The sequence below is a fragment of the Olea europaea genome, chromosome 1 (assembly GCF_002742605.1).
Source record: "Olea europaea var. sylvestris chromosome 1, O_europaea_v1, whole genome shotgun sequence".
Taxonomy (NCBI): domain Eukaryota; kingdom Viridiplantae; phylum Streptophyta; class Magnoliopsida; order Lamiales; family Oleaceae; genus Olea; species Olea europaea.
In genome coordinates this window covers 2,965,891-2,978,231 of record NC_036237.1, presented here as the reverse complement: position 1 = coordinate 2,978,231, position 12,341 = coordinate 2,965,891, and the positions used below count along the sequence as shown (strand labels likewise).

General features: G+C 32.1%; 1 protein-coding gene across 1 annotated transcript; it reads left to right on the top strand.

The window, feature by feature from the left end:
* Positions 1–9,656: 9,656 nt before the first annotated feature.
* LOC111372228 (mitogen-activated protein kinase kinase 9-like) lies at positions 9,657–10,919 on the top strand. The gene has a single exon (XM_022994496.1). It carries the CDS (start codon positions 9,700–9,702, stop codon positions 10,663–10,665), a length of 966 nt encoding a protein of 321 aa, XP_022850264.1. The 5' UTR covers positions 9,657–9,699; the 3' UTR covers positions 10,666–10,919.
* The last annotated feature ends 1,422 nt before the right edge of the window (positions 10,920–12,341 follow it).

Sequence of the window (12,341 nt, the reverse complement as noted above, 5' to 3'; positions counted from 1 at the left end):
GTTTAACTGCTTTTCATTTATTTTTGTTTATTTAAAGAGAATAATGATTTTTCATTCAATGGCCAAAAGGAAGGGAATGAAGAGATTTACTATATAATTGAAAGGTTCACGTTGAGTCATGCTTAAAAAAGATTACATTTCGTAAAGGTACTTTTGGCTGGACAGTTAGCCCCTATTTAGTTTAGATAAAAATTATTTTTTAGTAGATTTTAATAAAAGTTAATGAAGTATATAATTATGAAATTGTGGATCCCATAAATATGTGATTAAAGTTAATAATAGATTTGACTTAGATTTTAAATGAACCAATGGGACTTAGTTTAAGAACTAATTAATTTATCTTGGCTAATATCCTTGACAAAAATGTCTATTTTATCATTTAAAAATAAAATTTTTGCCTTTCATTGTAGTGCTCGTGTTAATAGTACTCATAAGTGTATAATCCTGCGACAAGTAATAAGTGATTAATAGATGGTCCTCCTCACAAGAACTACATTATTAAAATTTGTAGCCTTAACTTTATTTGAATTTTCCATTTTAAGGTGATTATAAACTAAAATTAAAATTAAGTTAAAACTATGAGAAGTTGAACAATAATCTAAAATTGAGAAAAGTTCTATTAATTAAGGTGTAATGACACAATTTCACCACAAATTGTCCGATTTAATTTCTCCTCTCAAGCTATAACAACATTTCATTTGTTCGCTCGATCAAATTTATTTATAATATATATAGTCATCGTTTGGTAGCAATTTTTCACCCCAAAAAATTAATCTTTTTATTGTTATTTCACTATTTCAGTAGTCATTTTTTTACTTCTTTATTTATAGATGGAACCTATTTTTCTTCTTAATGGTTAAAAAATCAATTCTCATAATTACTACCGAACAAGCCCACGGTATTCTCTCTCCACAAAAATTGAACATATATAAACATGCAAATATACTATATCTCTATGAAAATCACAATATGTCGGCAGCGCATTCAGTCACATGAAATTCATAAAAAAATCACACATATTATAGGACTATTTCTGTATTTTTAATCTAAATTTATGATTTTTATCATAAGAGAGAAAACATGTATATCACCTCTCGATCTCCTCAATATGAGTGACTAATCATTCATAAACTGGCCATGTAGATGAAAGCATTTAGAACAACGATAAAATACAACACGTCACGTTTGGAGTTGAGACTCGATAACTGAAATTAAACCATTAAACTAACAGAAGTAAAAGATTGAGATCTATTTGTAATTTTTGAAAAGTATAATAAATCTTAAGTAACAGAATTTCAATAATCGGCCAAACTGCAACGAGCCATTATAAAATGGGAAGACAACATAACTACAACATTATAAAAACACATTTCATAAATAACAAACTCATTGAAATATTTCAAAAATCACGTGATAAATATATTTATTTAATATTAAACTATAATATAATATACATTAATTATTTCCACTACATCCCATTTCACTCACCCCATCTTATCACCCCTCTACACCACATTTCCTCCACCTCTCCATCGGAGATAGCCACCGGCTCCGACATTCACTCTGACAACCGCTCAGGCAGCAGCTCCGATGAGTGGTCGGACAAACTGTTCCGACGACTACTCCAACAAACTGCTCCGGCAACTATTCCAACTATTGTTCCGGCTCTAGTTATAGAAAAATCTCCAAAAATTGTGATGGTCGTAGTGGTGCATTGTAGTTATCAGATTTGCAACCGTATTATCTGTGACCATACTTGTGTTATATGTGACTAATTTACTAACTTATGTTATCTGAGAATCACCGTGACCAACTTTGCCTTCAGTGTGACTAATTGTGAACAAATTTGTATTCAGTGTAACTGTCTGCGACCAGATCAATCTCAAGTCACAATCGGTCATACTCAATACAAAATTGGTCACAACCAGATCTCGAACAGAAAAAATCAGATCTCCAACCACCACAGCAGATCTGTTCGAAAAAATAATAACCACTACCACTACTAACATCTTTAACTCAAATTGATGATCATAAATACTACATTTACCTCAAATCCACCACAATCATCACTACCATAACTTTCACCAACCCTTCAAAAAACACCAACCAGCTCCACCACACTTCTTTAGTGAAACTCCGGTGAAAGAAAGGTAGGTGGTCGGAATCTAGAGGGTGGTTCGGGCAGAAGTCGTAGATCTGATTTTTGGGTAAAAGAGTGCCGAACTAATTTTTGGGGGGAAGAAATAGAGTGTGTGGGTTAAAAATTGATACAAGATCTGGGGTAAATTAATACGAGGTATGTGACCAAGTTTGTACCGTTTGTGACCAAATCAATCTCAAGTCACAACCAGTCACAATCAACACAAAATAGATCACAAACAGTCAACCAAATCTCGAACAGAAAAAATCAAATCTCCAACCACCACATCAGATTTGTTCAAAAAAATAATAACCACCACCACTACTAACATCTTTAACTCAAATCCCCAACAACAATCATCTCTACCATAACTTCCACCAACACCAAAAACATCAACCAATTAATTACTGAATATTTCTCAAAAAAGATTTCCAAGATTCTTCTTCAGTTATTTCTTGAAAAGATGAGAAAGATCATGAGAGAGAAGCCGTAGATCTGATTGTTCTTCACCATATGGTCCCCACGTTCACGCTCAATTTTCTTCTCCTCACAGATTGGTTTTGCTTTAGGTGAACCATGTACTGCATTGACACTTTCCCAAAATCTAAGCTCATCAGCTTTCAAAGAAGAGATTTGTGCAAAACTCCGACGAGAGAAGTGGTAGGTGGCCGAAATCTAAAAGGTGCGGGAGGGGAAGAAGCCACCGATGAGATTTTTGGGTAAGAGGGTGCTGATCAATTTTTGGGGAAAAAAAGAGAGAGAGTGTGTGTTGGTTAGAAAATGAATCGGGGTATGGGGTAAAAGAAGTGTCAGAGGTGGTAGAGTGGGTGAGTGTAATTAAGGAATTTAAAAATTAGTATTTATCACATGACTATTGAAATTTAATATTTCACCTACTTGTTTTAGAAATGTAATTTTGAAAAGAAGGGATCTAGATAATTTTCCCTTCTATAATATTTGAATAATAATATATTGGGTCCACAATTTATCCTCGGTCTCCAATTTAAACCAGGCTAAATATATCCACAATATATCTTTTAAAAATTAAATCACATTTTAATTGCACAAGAGATTATAATATTTATTTATTATTATATTTATGCCTCCAACTTATCTTCATCATATTTTCATCGCAACATTTCATTAATTAGAACACTTTATCTATGATACTTTCCGTCCAAAAATTTCGCGCAGGGAGAATAAAAAGACTTATTTCCCTTCATTTTCTAAATAAGCAAAAAAATATCAAGTACAAAATTGTTACCAGAAAATATGTTTCTCATTTTAAAGCACGCTAATCAAATTTTTTGACGAAAATCATCATTAAGGATAAGAACTAATGAAATGTTAAGAATAAGAATGTGATGAAAGTAAGTTAAGGACACAAATTTGACATGAATAAAGGTTAAAAGACTTTTAATGCAATTAAAATTGTGGTGTATTTATAATAAAACGTGTTGTGAATGTAATTACCCATTGAACAAACTAGTTGGACTTCAACTTTTTAATGTAGTTAAAAAAACATAGTTTTCAAGAACGAAAATCTTTCAAATCTCAAATAAATTGTTAAGGGACCTTCTCAGGTCTAACTTCATTAAAGCTAGATTTTGCTTTTCAATGTAGATGGGTGAACAAAAATTTGAAGCGATACACTTTCTCTTACACATGAGAAGTCACCAAGGTTTGAATTGCTTAAAGCTAGATGTTGTTTTTCAATTTGGACTGGTGAACAAAAATTTGAAGATGTTGACCTATAGTTGACTTCATCATCAATGTTTTGATCATAACAAATAAAATTAATATTGTTTTTAGTAAGTTATTTTGAGTGATGATAGTTCAATGTTAAAATCAATCAAGCATTATATATCGGACTTGAAATGAAGATCAAAGTGAATGCTAAGCATTCAAGTCAAATCATTTGAGACGAGAGTTTAAAAGATAAATACCAAGAAAGATCAAAAGCATGAGATACGACATCAAAAAAGGAGGTCAAGATCAAAGAATTAAGAGCCAAACTTAAGAGAAAAAATCAAAGATTTGATTTCTTATACAAATTGTAAAGGTATTAACACTTTGATATATGACAATTTTTTGTGCATTAAAAGTCATTTGAATACTACATTCTGATCAAACATAAAAATGACTTTTAAAAATATATTTCTATCTTGAAAAACTAGTTAAAAGTATATTCCAAAAGCCTATGCCTTTCAAAACCTTCAAATCAGGTCAAATGGGACCAAAATGCGAAAAGACCGACTATCGGCGATCAACTGGTCGATCAAACAATTTCCGAAGGTACAAAATTTGATCGTTCTAACATCTAACTTTTATCATTCAGATAAAAGGCGATCGATCGAACAAGTCATCTGCACTTACAGATTTTTTTGACGTTTTGAACTTTATAAATATCTCCACTCTTTACATTCTTTATAAGAGATTCAAGAGTATCAAATTGAGATATTTTTGTTTTGAGAATTCTTTGACCTTTCCTTTGCATTCATTTCATTTGTTTCTTCATATAAATTTTTTTTGATTGATTTAAACTTCTTAATTATCATCATCATCAAAGTTTTTCATCTCTTTCTTTTTTTATTTCAATCATTCATAGAAGAGAGATATATTTTGAAAAAATAATAATTTTGAACTTACATTGTATCATTTCTTCCACTTCTATATATCAAAACTTTGATTTATTGAATCAAACTTATAAAATCATAATATTTATCAAAGTTTTACATCTATCTTTTGGTACTTAATTTATTATTATTATTCATTAAAAGAGAGATATTTTGAGAAGATTTTTGAATTAACATTGCATTTATTTCTTCTCTATCTTCATATTGAAAGAATTGGATTGATTGCATTAAACTTTGAAATCATCATATGCATCAAAGTTTTTTCTCATATAATATTTGAGCTATCATTTATTGCTCTTCACTGAAGTGTTAATCTCTCTTATTACTTAATTCATTTGTATCATTTAGCCCCCATTTGGCCCCTGTAAAACTATTCAATTTAATTTAAAATTTTCTCTATCCTATTACACAATTTTCAATAAAATAATATTATACACAAATCGAAAACTTTTCATTTTTTTACAACAATCCATTTTTCAAAAAAAACGCTATTCCCCCCATTCTAAACCCAATAATGGGGCCCAACGGGGGCTTATTAAGATAGAGATTTCATTTTAAAATCATTTCTCTAAACTTGTGGGTTGTATTGAGATCCCGTGAAAACTCAATAATATAAGGATCGGTGCTCTTTATTGTAAGTCATCGTATGGGTCATATTGAGGTCCCGTAAAATTCATTATTGTATAAGGATTCGTGCTCCTTATTTATAAGTCACCGAAAACGTTGTAAAGAGTTGGATTGCACTACAAGTCAATCAATATAGTGAAAAGACCTTAATAAACATATCCTTTGCATACTTGATTTAAGTTTATTTTTCAAAAAACGTTTAAAAAATCAATTTACCCCATTCTTAGTTAGTTATTCTTGAGCTTTCAAAAGCGAGACACATTCTCATGAGTGAAACATGAGAAGTTAACAAGGGTTTGATCAATTTCTATCTTTGAATGCTACTTACAATAGTTGATTAAAATGTCGTCCTTTCAAAACTTGTCTAAAGGATGGGGTCTGGTTAGCTAAGGCTACTCTAATAAAACCATGATAAGCTCAACTTTGTCTATTCATTATTTAAGATGACATGGTCGTATCACTTAGATAAGTAAAAGTACTTGATCTATTTTTACCCAAAAAAAAAAAAAAAAAAGGAAGAAGAAATATTTTTTAAGTAGTTTTTGAACTTAAGAAAACTTTCTTTAGTATAATTGTGGTGGGTGAAGGGGGGTACATTGGTTAACTTCAACTTTTTCATTGCGTCTTTCGCATCAATTTTCTTGCCTAACACGGTTAAAACTAACAAGAGTATTTTGTAAACATAATCTAACGAAGCGAATGGCGAGGGGGAATATTATTTATTTTAATTTAGATATTTCTATATTACCTTAATATTTTTTCTTGTTTAACTAGATATTTCAAACTAATATCTTTGGTCATATTTGACGTGACCAAGTGCCAACTTCCCTAATTCCAAATCTATCCTCCATGAACCAAATTGACCCCATGCAATGAATTGTGATAAGAAACACACAGAGATATACGTATATATGAAGAAAGAAATTGTATTATAGCAGCCTTTGTCCGGTACCACATGCAAATATTGGATAAGCACAATGGATTTGGGCATATTTTCTTGAATGCTACGTGTTTGTGAGAGCCATTCATAGGCGGCCTCCAGATGCCCAATTAACCTATGCCTAACTGATTATATCTATTTGATGAATGATGATTAATAAGTTAATTTTCACATTATTTGAGCCTTTATTACACAAATAGGTCTAATATATAACTATCTATTGTAAGAAATATGATAGCTTTTTAAAAATCCAAATAGTAATAGGAGAGGAAGCACATCAACACAGTGCAATGGAACGTGGACACTAGGCTAAATGGAATTTAGTGTCTAGCATCTGGGCTATTTTGATGGGATTGGTGACTCAGCATCGTTTGCATAGACTCCCATTGATAGAAAGATGAGCCCATCACAGAGATGTACAAAAGAACAAAACGTTTGGTTCAACTATCGTATGCCACTCAAATATAAATAATTGTGCATATATTATGATATTAAACACTAGATTGAAATTAGAGATGAGCATGAGTCGGTTCGATTTGGTTCTTAACCAGTAAATGGAATCGTCGGATCCAAATATAATTATGGAACCGTTCGGGTTCGGTTCTGTACTATAATTAATTTTTTTTACATTTATAATAACATTATATAAATAAAACTAATGATATTTAATAGTTTTGGAATGTCAGAGATTAGTACACTACTTTGTTCAAATGATCGCTACGGTCAAAGTTTCGGTTGACGAAGGTCACATTGTCGGCCGATGATTGTATAGATTTTGGAATGTCAGCGAGGCTACGAGAGTTGAAATAGCGTTATGCACTTTAGTGTAGGTGTTTAGAGTTATTTAGTGGATTTGATATTTTTGAGCTAAGAAATGAAATAATAAAATGGGTAATTGGGTCAAAAATTAAAAAATTAGATATGAAACAAATTATTGGGCCAAAAATTTGGATTTATAAATTGTTAATTTGTTCAGAAAAAATTAAAATTAAAATAATTTGATTTATTCAATATAAAAAAAATTAGAAAGATTCGGTTCTTGGTCTAGAATCGAGAACCGAACCGTACCCGTCAGTTCTCAATTCAGATACCCGTTCGGGTATTTAATTTGACAAGAACCGTCGGGTTCGGTTTAGTTCGGTTCGATTGGTTCGGGAGATTTGTCCAGCCCTAATTGAAATATAAGCCTATGGTTGATGGGGATTAAATTCAAATTTTAGTAGATTTTTTATAAAAGTTGATGAAATGTATGGTTGAATAGTTATAGACCCCATAAAATATGTAGTTAAAATTAATTGTTAACTTTAATTTTGATTAAATTTAGATTTTAATTTTTACCAAACATGGGCTTAATATATTTTGTGCATAAACGGGTATGTTCAATACTTGATTTAAATAAAATGATTGTAGAAACCATTTTAGAGCAACTTTTCTATTATATAACTTGTAAATATTTCGAAGAAAATCTAGAGATAGATAATTAAGATCACATACCACGTATATTATACTGATTTTGAGAGGGAAAAAATTCCAAGAATGTGAAATGAGCTCAGAGTATCCAACTTTTTATATCTATAATATACGCCTTGTAGAATATATCTTTACAATGATTTACGATATAATTTGAAAAAATACTTAATGTATCCGCTACATAATTTATTTATTTTAAAACAACATCAGCTACATAGTTAAAAATGTACTAAATCACTCTTTATTTCATTTTTATTCTGCAAAAATTAGTAACAATAGTGCAATTTAGCAATCTTATAAATGTGCTTGCTGTAGGTAGTTTAGAAGTGGACAAGAGCATATACCAGAACGATAAATATTCTAAATGCACGACACATGGAATCCTTTTTCTTTTTTTTCTTTTTTTTTTAAGTAATTGTTTAAAACTCCAAAGAAAGACATTTTCTCTCGATTATTTCATTGATAATGAAACCAAGAACCAACCAAGAAATTGCCTTCAAATCAAGGTAGCCCATGACAACTTGCATGTCACTACAACATATTAAAATGTCCACTTGATCAACTAGGTGAATCATTAGATAATCATTGGACCCCCTACAAAGATTACATTAAGCCCTCGTTTGGCCCCATTTTTTGAAAAGAAAATGGATGATCGAAAATTTGTTTATTGTATGGGTACTTGGTCTTGTTCAGTATTTCGTACGAGACAAACTTAATGTGAATATAAAATACGGTGTTGGAAAGTATATTGTAGAATGACAAACATATTATTTGATTTATGTGAGTTACATAAAAAACAGATTTTGATAAATTTTATAAAATATATGATCGATAAGTTAATTAAATTTATAGGTCTCATGAAATGTGTAGTTAAAATTGAAATTCAATCAGTTAAAAATTTTAAAATTTTATTAAACAAGCGCAACGTATTCCGTTTATCATAATTTATGAGAAATTGTGCTTTCGATCCTTTAAAATATTGTCCCAACGGTACTAAGAAACTCATACAAATTTCTAATTAATCATGAAGGCCTTGTTTGATTGCGAAGATGGAATTTTGATGGAAAGAAAATGAATTTCAGATAATTGAATTACTTAGAAATTGTTTTCCTGAAAATTGTAAATTATTGTGTTTAATTGGTATAATTTTTCACGTGAAAAATGTTGAAATAAAAGTATTTTTTGGTGTTCGTCTGGCTTTGTTTTACATGGAAACTGTCAATTTAAGGAATATCCACTTCTACTATTGGTCCTAGAATTTGTTTCCATTGTCAAAAAAAAAGGAAAAAAAAACTATCAAAAAATCATCTATATTTTGATGTTCGTTTGGCTTTGTTTTACATGAAAATTGTCAATTTCAAGGATATCCTCTTTTACAAATGTTCCTAAAATTTGTTCACATTGCCAACAATTAAAAAAAAAACAAAAAGCAAAAAAAAAAAAAGGTGGAAATTCAAAAACCGCCTACCCCTAGGAAATAAAATGTGGAAAATAACACTTTAAGGCGTTGTATCTAAAAATTCATGAAAAATCAATTCCCTCGAAAATTTTATCAATTAAATAGACCAAAAATGAAAGTTGGAATTCAAATTCCAAATCCCTAAAAATTTTCGTGCAATCAAATGGGCCGAAGTGTCTTCAGTCTTCACATGTCCAACTTTGGAGGGTAGTGGTGCATTTTTCCTCTAATATGATCGTAAATACGAAGTGGGTTTTAGATTACGTGTGATAAAAATCTTATGCAATGCAAGGTAGGACCCACCTCCATATCCTCACACCTTCGTCCCACGATCACACGTGCTTCATCATTCCTACTTATATATACAAACCAACAATTTCTTCAAGAAAAATCTAATCCAAAATAATCCGATCTACGCTAAACTCTGATGGCCCTCGTCCGTGAACGCCGCCAGCTTAACCTCCGCCTCCCTTTGCCGGAAAACTCCGAGCGCCGCCCTCGCTTCCCCTTACCCCTCCCACCCTCCACCATCACCACCACTAATTCCTCCTCCTCCACCACCACCATCACTGCCGCTGACCTCGAAAAACTTCATGTCTTGGGCCACGGAAACGGCGGTACTGTCTACAAAGTCCGCCACAAACACACTTCAGCTATTTATGCATTGAAAGTTGTTCATGAAGATAGCGACACCGCAATCCGCCGCCAGATCCTTCGTGAAGTTTCCATCCTCCGCCGAACAGATTCCCCGTACGTCATCAGGTGTCACGGCGTCTACGATATTCCCGGCGGCGATATAGCAATCTGCATGCAGTACATGGACATGGGCACCCTCGAGACCCTAATGAAAAACGGCACCAAATTCTCCGAGCAACTTCTTTCCAGGATCTGCTTCCAGGTTTTAAGTGGGCTTGAATATTTGCACTCCCACAAGATCATTCACAGAGATTTGAAGCCTTCAAATATATTAGTAAACAATAAAATTGAAGTGAAAATTTCTGATTTTGGAGTCAGTAAAATCATGCACCGAACATTGGATCCCTGCAATTCTTACGTTGGAACCTGCGCTTATATGAGTCCGGAAAGATTCGACCCGGATACATACGGGGGCAATTACAACGGGTACGCCGGTGATATATGGAGCTTAGGATTGACTCTACTGGAACTATTCATGGGCCATTTTCCATACTTGCTGGAGGGGCAAAGACCTGACTGGGCTACACTTATGTGTGCGATATGTTTCGACGAACCACCGAGCTTGCCGGAAAGTGCATCGGAAATTTTCAAGAATTTCATTCAGTGTTGCTTGCAGAAGGATTCCAGTAAAAGATGGAGTGCAACCCAGTTGTTATCACATCCTTTTGTGAGAGATATTGAATTGAAATCAACATGAGGATGTTAATTTCCGAGGATTATGGCCGGAAATCCGGCGAGGGTAACAATTTGGGATACTGTTTGTATATATAAAAGCAGAATTTTCAAGATTTTAATTCTTTAGTTTTATCTGTATGTTATTTCCTTAATTTTCTAGGAATCTTCTTTCTGTATACAGGGAGGATCCATCCGTTTCAACAGAAACTGCTGTAGAAATTGGGAGATGATAATCAACACTCTTTCATTTTAATTAATTAGCGACGATACTTTCAATAGCTTTTTAATAAGCGACGATTCGTTCAACAATTAGATCCGTCCCGATTACCAGGGGAAGTTAGTTGCCAGTCTTTCTTTTTTTTCTTCCAATGATTTATTAAAATTTTTTGCATCTTGTTGAATACAAAAATTGACGTGACACTCTTTGATCAATTTATATTAATTTTTATAAATTAATGATATGATTTTGTTAGAATTTCAGCAAAGCATATAAAAACGTAATATTGTTGAACTTTGTATTATAGTATTAAAATATTTCTCAGTTCAATCATTTTTAGTTGCCTTTATTACCTTCCTATAGTCACACCCTAATCTTGTCAAGCTACGATGTCCAACATAGGACTACGTGACACTGCCCACCTCATAGGATTTGATTGGCTAGAGTTCAATTACACGGAGTCATCATGAAAACTTGGCCGTAGGCCTACACCATACACCATCATGTCGTCGTCCTACTAGGTCCATTAGAGCGGTGCTACCATCAACAAGAAGCACTTTCTCTGATGTTTTCATATAATGTTTCTTATAGTCCGACTTTGATCAGAATCGATGGGATCTTAAGTCAAAGTTATGAGCTCTTTTGATTAAGTTAAAATGGACCTATACTGCACAACACTTGTAAATTAAAAATATGAGAATTAATAAAATTAAATCACAACAATTTGCTTGCGTCCAACAAGAATAGTCAGTTGAGATTATATTCATATGAAATATATTAATAATTTGTACCTTTCTAACATCGTGGATGAAGCAGCCGTACCCCCAACCAACTAAAATTATTTAAATTTTAGGATAATTACGTACTTACATTAAGTTTCTAATAATTTCAAAGGTACCCTTTTCTTTTCCAAAAAATACACAAACTTTCATTATTTCAATATTTGAATAATGGATATATATCTCAACGAGGATTATAACAATTTCAAATATATTCATTCATTTACGAAAATTACACAAATACCTCTTATAGTCCCTATCTCAACTAGGGATGTCAATGGGCCGAGCTGACCATGAAACCACAAGACCACGAGCCGAGCTCGGCTCGTCCAAAAAAGGGCGAGCTTGGCTCGGCCCACGAGATCGCGGCTCGCGAGTAGACGTCGTTTTTATTTTTTTATTTTTAGAACAAATAGGTAATTTGAAAAATAAAAAAGTAATTTTTTTTTAACTAAAAGAGATAGAAAAAATAAATAAGAAAACTTTATTTTTTTATTTTTCTTTTTAAAATAGATAAAATATAAACCCTCCTCATTTATCCTGGCTTGGGACCGGCTACTTAAATTTTCAGTAGGCGGAGTTAAAAATTATACACGAACAATTTTTTATAGCGTGTATAATTTTTTAAAGAAAATTAAAAGTAACGATAAGAAAAGAAAAGTTTTATCAATATAATTAAATCAAATATCACTTATTTGATGA